The 10,905-nt window shown below is 29.1% G+C and overlaps 2 protein-coding genes across 3 annotated transcripts; one reads left to right on the top strand and one right to left on the bottom strand.

The window, feature by feature from the left end:
• Positions 1-83: 83 nt before the first annotated feature.
• On the bottom strand, positions 84-517 carry LOC112680140. Its single transcript, XM_025550149.1, has one exon. The coding sequence runs from the start codon at positions 480-482 to the stop codon at positions 84-86; it is 399 nt and encodes a 132-aa protein (XP_025405934.1). The 5' UTR covers positions 483-517.
• Positions 518-4,160: 3,643 nt separating this feature from the next.
• On the top strand, positions 4,161-8,318 carry LOC112680159 (exportin-5). 2 transcript variants are annotated; one of them, XM_025550177.1, is made up of 3 exons: positions 4,161-4,274; positions 4,368-4,440; positions 4,663-8,318. In XM_025550177.1, exon 3 carries the CDS (start codon positions 4,680-4,682, stop codon positions 8,280-8,282), a length of 3,603 nt encoding a protein of 1,200 aa, XP_025405962.1. In that variant the 5' UTR covers positions 4,161-4,274; positions 4,368-4,440; positions 4,663-4,679; the 3' UTR covers positions 8,283-8,318. The 2 variants fall into 2 exon arrangements, with proteins under 2 accessions (XP_025405962.1, XP_025405961.1); XM_025550176.1 differs by having other exon boundaries at positions 4,161-4,440.
• Positions 8,319-10,905: the final 2,587 nt, after the last annotated feature.

The following is a 10,905-nucleotide window of genomic DNA, read 5'->3' as shown; positions in this document are numbered from 1 at the left end:
AAAACACTAATGTTTTTAAGTTTATTAATTGTTTGGAATGTTAAAGTTGCAATTATTATATTTTGTTTAATATTTTTTTGATACTAGTAATAAAAAGTAAAATGGTCTAATTCAGTTAAGGTATGATAAAAATTACTTACTCTGATATTATTTTTTAATACTAATGTAATAGCTTCACATGTTTCAACTACAATTCTTCCGATTGATTGAGGTGAAATTGTTGTAATAAACTTTAGTTCTTCAAAGTTTGCACCAGTAGCTAAAAATCTTAGAGTGCATGATAAACGTTGGCTTGGTGGTATAGCTTCTCTCAGATGAGTGCTTCTTTTAAAAATAAATGGTGTAACCATTTCCAATAATTCTGAAAATGTGGAATTGTCCATACGAAGGTAATTTTTATAGTCGGACGGAGATGATAAACGCAATTCGTCAAGTAGATTATGATGAGAAAATGTATGTCTCTTCTTAAACCATTCTTTCATCCAGAATCTTTTTTCTTTTTTTCTTTTTTTTCTTCTTTTTTTCACATGCTAGATATATTGCAATAGCGACGAGAGCATCTTCTTCCATTGTAATAAAAAAAGTGAAAAATTCAAAAAGAATTTTTATTTAAAACTGGTAAAATTAGTAAAATAATTAAACAGTATAGAGAGAATAAAGTAAACACAAACTGCTGTGTAGAATAAATGAGAACTGTCAATCTTGATTGACCATAGGTTGTATGTGTATGGCAACCATCAGTCATCAGTCGAACTGTCATTCAAGACGATTGTCATTCTTTGAATGATAGTGTATGGCCCGTTTTAGAAAGATCGACCAGTCGATCGCGATCGACTGGTTGGCGACCCCTGGTATGGAGGGTATTAATTTTTTTTTAATTAGATGCAAAATTATGCATTATTAATGCTTTTTAGAGTAGATTTTCATCATTACCGCTGTTTAAAGACTGTAAATTGCATATACAACCTATAATTCATTAACGTTTTTTTTTTTTTTTTTTATTCAAAGAGTGGTTTGTTTTTTCGTGTATATAATTAATTAATTTAAATAAAATACCTGTTGGGATGTTTGAACAATCTATAAATAAAACAAAAAGTTTAAATAGATTAAGAATAAAATATAATATCAGCACAAGATACAGTATGAATCTGTATTTACATTACAGTTATGGTTAGATATGTTTTCAAAAATAAACTCTTCTACTTTTTTTCTGACTGAAGTCTACAATCAAATGCTCAAAAGATGTAACAAAAGCGTTATCACCTTATAATACAAATAAAAATTACCATTTTCTTTAATTTCTTATCAGTAAAAAATGTTTGGTTTAACAATTATTTAGAAAATTATGACTAAGTTCTCAAAAAGTACAAATTTATTATAAAAATATTTTAAATTCTGAGTGAAGCGAAGGATCTTATGGTTTTACAATTATGTTAATTATTTTTTTTTTTTCGTATACAATTCACTACGCGCTATCGGCGTAATGTTTAATCATTATCTAGCATATCTAAGATTACGACTACTTCATGGTAAAATTTAAATTGAAGTATTTGACAATAATAAACGGTTTTCGAGTTCATACTTGTAAATTTTACTCCGAGACCCTGATTTTTCATAGTGAATCGTGAATTAACTACAGATTTTTGCTCGACTTTTTGTTAATTGCAGGACCCCAGGAAGCCCGGGGACCTGTGTGACCGCACAGCTCGCACACCCCTAGCTCCGCCATTGAAGAAAAGTTAGTTTCGCCCCTCCCTCACCATGTCCTCAACTCAATTACGTCCTTGGTAGACAAATATATTAAAAACATTGTACTTATCTAATATCAAATGAACTAAACTAACATCAATGTGTGATACTCAATGGGTTGAAAATCACGACGGAATTCATTTTTTTGTTGAAATTTTCCAACCGATTATTGAAACTTTGGAAGATTTACAATTAGTTCAAGACATGTATATATCATCAACAGCACTTCAATTTTTTTGAAACTATAGTCACTAGTGAATTTATATTAAGTATGATTACATCAAATACTCTGTCTTCAATGACACTTTCACAGTGTAAAATTTTACAATCAATTTATTGTGACTTGGTCTTAATGGACTTAATGAGATGGTTTTAATGGTTTGGAAAAGTGATGAGGCAAGAAGAAACAAAAGCAGAATATGAAAATGAACGTTGAACGGAAATTAAGACAAGGAAGATCAAAAATAAGATGGTTGGATACAATTGAGAATTATATGAGGGCTGTTGTTGTATGCGTAGGGGACGTGGAAGATCGACACGAGTGGAGGTTTGGGACAAGAGGGGCTGACCCAAAATATTTGAAATTAAGACGAAGGAAAAAAAGAAGATTGATAATGTATTATATAAATAATTCTGGAAAATTTTTATAATATTAAACTTAAATTATATAAAAATATTAAGCAATAAGTTTTTTCTAAATGTGTTAAAATTTGGAGGGAAGTTGAACATATCTCCTAGATATGCCCTTGAATAACACTAATATCAAGTTATTACCAATTCAGTTGTTAATATATTTTCAACGTCGGACAGTGTAAGTGTTTTAGCATAAATTATTGTAATAAATGTTAATAACGAAAATTTAAAAAAATACCATATTGGGTTAATCCAACTAAAAAATCAAAAAATTAAAAGTGGATTGACCGCAATCATACCAACAAAATAAACTTATTTTAAAATCTTTCATTTTAAAATAATTATAACTTTCAACTTTCACATATAAATATAATGAATAAATTAAAAATAAATTTCAAGTGTTGGTCACTAAAACAATATACCTATTGCATGTGGCATAAAATGTAACCTACATTTGAATAATGCTACCGTAAAGTCGCGTCCACACTATGTCGATATATGCCATCTGGAAAAATCAGATGTCGATGCCAAATGCCATTCATTGGGTCCACCAGGGATGGCGCGAGGGGATGGGAAATAGGGGCAGTTGCCCAGTGCCCCGCGCTTTAAATTATAATTAAGGCCATGAGGTTCTGATTTAACTGAACTTAAAATATTTTATTAATATAAATTATATGACCCAACTTTTATTTTGCCCTGGGCCTCGCAAACTCAGTGGTGTCCACATTGTACATTCAATAACTATTCAGTCAACCAAGATGTATGCCGACTGTGACTTGCTTATTGTTGCTACAGCTGTAATTATAGTCAAGCCAGGAAATCAAGGAAACGACGATATTGGTTATTTCTGTGTTTAAAAAGTGGTAGAGCTAAGCATAGTGTCAACGATTTTTTGAATGATTTAATTGCGGAAGAAGTAGATGAATTAAATCTGGAATACAGATGTGGAACTGCTGTGTTCACCCGAAATATTGCCAAATTTTTAGGTGTTCCGTAGACTAGAAATATTCCGGTTTATATTTATTGTGCAATTGTGCGTTTTAAAAAGAATTTAAATTTAAGTTAATAAAAACCTATTTAAATTTAGTGATTTAAAATTCCCGGGACCAAACGTCCTATTTTAATAATAGACGAGGATAAAACATTCGTGGACTCGTTTTTTTTTTTACGGGGAAGAAACGACGGGGGCGAAACGTCCTTTCACCTTTTACTAACATTGCATATTAGCAGGGGTGGATAGGCCCATAGGGAAAAAGGGATTTTCCTTGTGAACCTTCGCCCTATATTATGTCGGTGGCCCCCTCGATACCATACATTTTTTCATGGTAATCTATTTTTTTTATTTTATAGTTAAATTATTTAAATTAAATTAGGATGAGTAAATATTATACATTTTTTAAAAAAAATTTTTTTTTTTATTTTGATAGCCCCATTAAAATATTTCCCCGTAACAAAAAAAATCCACCTCTGCATATTAGGTATTTATTGTATTGGTTCAATCGTAAAATTAAAAACAATAAAATAAATATGCTAACTGTCAATATTAATGATCTATCTTTTTTTCCTCTGATGCTTTAGATTTTAAAGTTCTATAAATTGACCCCAAGTTTTTTGAGTTGCCCATTCATGTGATAAAGCATTAAACTTGCTTTGCTTTTACCGTTATTCAACTGCGATTTATGCACCACAACGGTATTTATACTCTTTGACTCTTTTTTGATAACGGACTACTTTTTTTCTTGTTTACTAAGCTTACATTTATCCACTGATAACACGTCTGTTGGTTTCCATGCGGAAATTTTTATTTGCTGTTTTTTATACCCATTTGACGAGAGACATTATAGTAATTTAATCTTAAGTTGCATATGTGGTTATATTATGCAATTTTAGTTGTAAGTGTTTTTATTTGTTTTTATTTGTTTTTATTTGATGGTCAAGCCGGTATTATCTACACGATTTGATTAGAATTTGTTTTTACTGTGTAGTCACATCCATTTGCCTCAGGATAAAATATGGGTGAATTATGAAAGTTTGTTGCTAATCAAGTTTAAGAAATATGTGAGTTTTATATTTCATGTTTTTTCAATTTATAGGTCTCTACTTACAACTTAAATTTTTGATGTATTATGATTTTATAACAATGCAATTTTTGTTGAAATTGTAAAACACATAATATTAATTTTTATTCCTTCTCGAATGGTGATATTAACATAAGTATTAATTTTATAAATTGTTTATGGTAGTATTTTTTTTAACAACATTTTTTATGTTTAATTTCAGAGGAATCATAAGTCATTATGAATGTTGAAACACCCATTGAAACGGTAGTTCAACAGCTTGCTAATGCTGTTGATCTAACCATGAATCCATCCATGTCGCCAGAAAAACGTCATGAAGCATATCGATTATGTGATAGTTTCAAAAATGAGTTTCCTTTGTGCGTTCAGTGCCAGTGTGCTTTATATTTTACAAGTGACAATGCACCATACACGGATATGGTTCGGCATTTTGGTCTTCAACTCATGGAAGATTGTATTAAATTTCGGTGGTACCAAATGGTTCAAGATGATAAATTACTTATTTTTAATACGATCATGAGTCTTGTTAATTCTGGTTCACCAACACTACAAATTAACTATTTGAAAGATGCGCTTGCTAGAGTTGTTGTAGAAATGATCAAAAGAGAATGGCCACAGCATTGGCCTGGAATGTTAAATGAATTAGAATATGCTACAACATTAGGTTGTTGTCAGACAGAAACTGTTTTGCTAATATTTTTGAGATTAATTGAAGATGTTATCTTATTGCAAACTGTTGACAATGCAGCTAGACGGCGAGAAATAAATAAAGAACTTCAATTGAGTATGTCTAAAATTTTTCCATTCTTTTTAAATGTGATTGATACCCATTGTAGACAATATTTAGAATTCTTAAGTAGAAATGAACAAAATTCTGCTACTTCTTTAATTCGAGTAATCAAACTTGCATTAGCAAATATTGGAGAGTTATTTGAGTTTATTCAACTGTCACATGTGAATTTTAAAGATTGTTATATAATCACTGTCTTATGCTCATTATTAGATGATATTAATTTTAGACAACCTGCTGTTGATTGCTTGTCTGTATTACTTTCAAGAAAATGTAAAAATGAAGAAAGAGAATGTATTATTCATTTTTTTGATCAGCCTTTACATCAATTATCTATGGTTGTACTAAAATCAATTAATCAAGAAGCAAATGATGAAAATAATATATTTTTAAAAACATTATCCAAAGTAGTGTCAATGTTGAGTTCTGTATTGTGTGCTTTTTGGAAAGATAACAAATTGCATAACTTTAGTGTTGATGAATCTGAAAAAATACTTATGTATTATGTTGAATTGTTGCATGTTTGTTTGGGCCATGCATCGTTGAATGTTATAACTAATATAAATCAAGCATGGTGTACATTATTTAAGCATACTGAAATCAGTAAGAATATTTTATTACAACAAAATTACATTCCAAAGTGGTTTTTGTTATCATCAAAGAAATTAATAAAGATAGATTACAAAAACTTAGATCCATTCACCTTACTTGATTTTACAGACGAGGAAAGTTATAATACTGTATTTTATCATACACGAGCAGAGATAGTTGAAACGATAAGATGTGCTTCTGCTGTTGAAAATACAATTATGTTTACAGTTACAGAAAATTTACTTAAATCATGCATTGAAAAAACCTCTACAAGGATGAAAATTGTTCCATTTTGTAAACCGGATTCTGAGGAATTTCTAGAATGGGAAGTTATTGTATTAATATTAGATGGAGTTGTAAGTAAATTATCATTGGCTCCAGATTCTGAAATTGTTCGTAGAGGATTAAAACTTATTGAATTATGTTTAAAATTTGATACTAGTGACCCATTAATATTATCATTCCTTCTTTCATCTGTATCTGCATTATTTTTTTTTCTAACGGCAACATCTTGGCCTTCAGAATATCTTCATGCTACACTAAATAAAATGTATGAATATTTAATACTTGAGTGTCATCCAGATGATCAATTGTATGTCCCAATAAAGGATTTAAGATTCCATTCAGCATCTTTATTTATTAAATTAAGTATCAAATTTCCTCATCTTTTACTGCCAGTTTTTGACAAGCTGTGTTCATTAAGTGATCAACTTTTATTGAAAACTAGCAAAACTGGTGAACATCTTAATGTATGTTTACGTTTACAAGAGTCCCTTTTAGTACTGAATAACTATGTACCAGATTTTGAAAAACAAGCTCAACTAATTACACATATTTTAGAACCTTGTCAATTGATGTGGCAAAAACTTCAAAGTATTGTAACTGGAAGTCCTGAAGGATTATTAGCATATTTAGGCCTTGATAGGCCACCAGTTGATTTAGAATCTGATCCATGCCTGCAAAATCGAAATCATTTGTCTCATTGTGTTAGTGTATTGGCTAGTGTCATGACTAGAAGCAACACAAATTCAAGCTTATCAAAAGTTCCATTTGTTTCACCAGTTACTGAACCAGTTTTATTACTTCTCCCTAATGTATTTTTATTAATTAAAAATTTAAACTCATTATGTTCAGAAAATGTAAAAAAATTAATGCATCCTAGTTATACTACAATCTTACAAATATTTCCACAAGAAAGAGATACGTTGCTTGGAAAAAACACTGTATCTGAAAAAAATGATCCATTCCAGATGTTTAGACAAAAACCAAAACCTGATCCAACATATAAAATCAAATGTTCAATTTTAAATGTTTATGAAAGTTGTTTACTTGTTCTTGGAAAATCCTGTCTCCTAATTGGTGATCGATTTTATGCATTACAAAACTTTGCTCCGAGTTTTATAGCAACTATAATGAGTGATGCAGATTCCTTGCCACATGTACGAATCAGAATTATTATGAAGTACTTTATCAAACCATTTCTTATTAACTGTTCGAGTAAATATTATGATACAGTTCTTATTCCTATTCTAAATTCATTTTTATCTCACATGTTAATACGTCTAAGTGTAACATGGCAGAATTTACCAGAGCGAGAAGAATATGATTCTAAAGAAGCAGATTCTGAAGAACTGTTGGAAGATATGATGATACGGCTGTTAACTAGAGAATATTTAGATTTAATACGTTTATGTTTAACTATTTCTAATGATTCAAAAAAAACAAGTCCACATGGAAGTGTAGAAGAAATTCCTATATATCAAGCTAATAGTGATTTATCTGAATTAGGTGTAAAATTATTACGAAATGAACAATCAAGACGGTTAATTATAGAAAGTATTTTAAATGGTCTGTCATGGAATTCAACTATAAGCCAATTTTGGAAAACTTGTCAAATATTTCAATGGGATAACCGACCAGTTTTACCACCCTGGCTTGATAGTCAATCTAGTTATAAAGCAACATATTTAATTCAATTGATTGTCAAACATTTGGCTGTAGAAGATGAAAGAGAAAGAGCTGCTATGACAATTGCACCAGACTTGTTGATAGCAGTTCTAGAAAGTCTTCATTGGTTTGGTCACCACGATTCTAATATAGGCCCTCTTTTAGCAACATGTCTTAACATATATGAAACATTTCGTAGTAAAAATGATCAGATATTAGGTGTTCTTCAAAAGTTACCACAAATTAATTTGGAAACATTAGAACGTTTTGATAAATGGGTTATGAGCAATGAAACGTTGAATAACAAAGTGAACAAAGGTAAACGAGAAATGTTAAAAAAGTTACTGACAGGTTGTATTGGAAAAGATGTTAGCCAAACTCATAAATGCAAAGCAGAACTAAGAGACTTACCTAAAATTCATATTCCAAAAGTTTGCACTTCAGATTTATTAGAAAATGGTGATGATTTGAATATCAACAATTTACAAAATTAATTTGTACATTTTATTAATACATGTATTTTTCATTTTTGTTGTTATTGTTTTATTTATTTATTTTTTTTCCATTTACATTATTGATATGTCTACCATAAGGATATGTATAATTATAGTACTATGCAGTATCTGTAATTCTGTGTATGTAAATGATTAATTTTGTAATCATTAAAATGGCATGTTTTATAATTTTATTTTTTGTATTTATTTAATAAAAACCGAGTTTACCGAAGAAGAAGAAGAAGAAGAAGTATTTATTTAATACTGAAGTAACATTGGTGAAGATTTTAAGAAATTTTGAAACTTTAATAAAATCGTGTATTGTAGTATTATTATAGGACAACTTACATTATAATTATCTTAAAATTATCAGATATACCTATGTTGTCTATACTAAATATAGTATTCTAATATTCTTCCTTACTTTAGGACTTAAATAACTGGTAGGTACACAGTTAACATTAAACATTAGGTAAAGTTAATTGAACACCGTTATTAAGACAATAGTATAGAAATTAATATAGGATCTGTGAATTCATCTTGCAGTACATATAGTAAAATGGTTTTATAACTAAGTATACTTAAATACGATAAACGAGAGGATATAGTTCACGCAAAAATAAACGCGTTTCAGAAAAGATTTCATACATAATATAATTTAAATTTTTTTATCTACTGAAATATGGGTTTTAATATTAAAAATATATTTTAATAACATTAACAAAAATTTACTGTAAGTCTTTAAATATATCTTCAAAATCAGCTGATAAATACTAATGTACATAATGTAGAGTTAATTTTTATTGCTATTTCAATCAAATTATTTACTTTTCATTATACTGTGCGGCTCGAAAATCTCTTATCGTTGGCCACCCTTATTATAGACTATAGCAGCGTTTCCCAAACTGTGGTTCGCACGTATACCGGAAGAGGTCCGCGAACGTAATTAAAAATACACAAAGTACCTATCCATAAGAACTAAAATACTGATGTAAGATTTGTATTATATGGAAAATATATTATCGAATTAGTTATCGTTGAAAAGCAGTTAAGTTTAGAGGTAGCGTTGGTTTATTGTTATTTATCATAAAAATATCTGCATTTAGTTCAGAAAGTAAAGCAATCAATTTAGTATTACAGTGGATCGTTGATTATCCGCACTACAAAATTTTTGAGTACAAATATATTTTTAGTTTAATTTAATTTAGTTTTATCATTCGATATGTTATATCGTGTATTATAATGTTTCATTATATATAAATACATATATATACATATATATATATATATATATATATATGTATTTTTTTATATTATGTATGAATATTACATTTAGTATTATATCTAGTAAATTAGTTTATGAACTTTATATTACAATTTTCAATGGTTATTTGATTATCCGTACAAATCGATTATTCGCACTCCCTTCGGTCCCAATTAGTACGGATAATCGACGCTCCACTGTATTTGATATTATTGTTTTTAATTTTTATTTGTATTAAGGGGTCCGCGATCATTTTTATTATCTCTAAGGGGTCTGGCAGATAAAAAGTTTGGGATACGCTGAACTAGAGAATGTTATAGTGTTCAATAGAAAATGTTTTATAAAAGAAACATGCAGGGGCGTATTTAGTTTTACTTTTAGGGAGGGGAGGGCGACTCAAATTTTTTTTTTAATTCAGGCTCAAAATGTACATGTAGGTAAATTTTTGGTAATATTTAAATCAAGTGAATCCTTGATATTTGTTGTTTGTTTTTTTTAATTTAATGCCAGATCTACTTAGAATCGATTTTTGTGTAGTTCTTTTTTAACACCTGTCTGTGTTTTGAAAGTTACACTTGTGTTCTATTTGATTTTTTACTAAGTATGGACCTGACAAAATGCCCAATTCAGTATTTACAGCCACTCGTATTTTGATTTCTTTATAAAATGATCCACGTTAAAAAATTTTAAACGTGTATCTCACATATAGTTGATTCCTTAAATAAGGATTCAGGGGGGAGATCACCCTCCCCCCTGGAAACATGTTCGTTATGAATAAGTATATTTGAGGTGCAATTTTCAAACAAACAATAACTAAACCTCACCAAATATTTGACACATTTATAAATGAGTAAAATAATAATTATATAAAATTCATTAAATGTAAAATGGATCAACATAGGGTCCTTAAATTCAATGGTATTTATGATATTCCACAGTTAACCATTATCTTTTAGATTCTCATGTAGTATTACAATAATAAGCATATATAATATAATTATAATTACTATAACATACATTTTGATAACTTAAGAAATCATTAAGTTAGGTTTAATAAATTACTGTAGTATGACTGATATGTTAGCGTAAGGGATAAAAGAGGAATGTAATGTTTTTATTAATTAAAATTAATTCCTTATACTGTTTAAATTTAATTAACTATGAATTATGATAACACAGTTGAAAAAAATCAGTCACAAGTATATCAGTTTGGCAGAACAATAAAACCTGTAATGAACCAATATCACCTGTGAAATCTAAAAGAGGTGTATATATTACAGTTGGTCTAATCTTCCATTCAGCATTGGGTTGCAATTGTATATTGTAAATGTAAAAAAGTTATATTCAGTGGGTGGATAG

Source organism: Sipha flava, unplaced genomic scaffold (genome assembly GCF_003268045.1).
Source record: "Sipha flava isolate LNK unplaced genomic scaffold, YSA_version1 174_pilon_pilon, whole genome shotgun sequence".
Lineage (NCBI taxonomy): Eukaryota > Metazoa > Arthropoda > Insecta > Hemiptera > Aphididae > Sipha > Sipha flava.
This window is presented reverse-complemented; position numbering and strand designations above follow the sequence as displayed.

Excerpts from the sequence above, each read along its gene's own strand:
- LOC112680140 (XM_025550149.1), bottom strand. The coding sequence starts at position 482 with ATGAAAGAATGGTTTAAGAAGAGACATACATTTTCTCATCATAATCTA.
- LOC112680159 (XM_025550177.1), top strand. The coding sequence starts at position 4,680 with ATGAATGTTGAAACACCCATTGAAACGGTAGTTCAACAGCTTGCTAAT.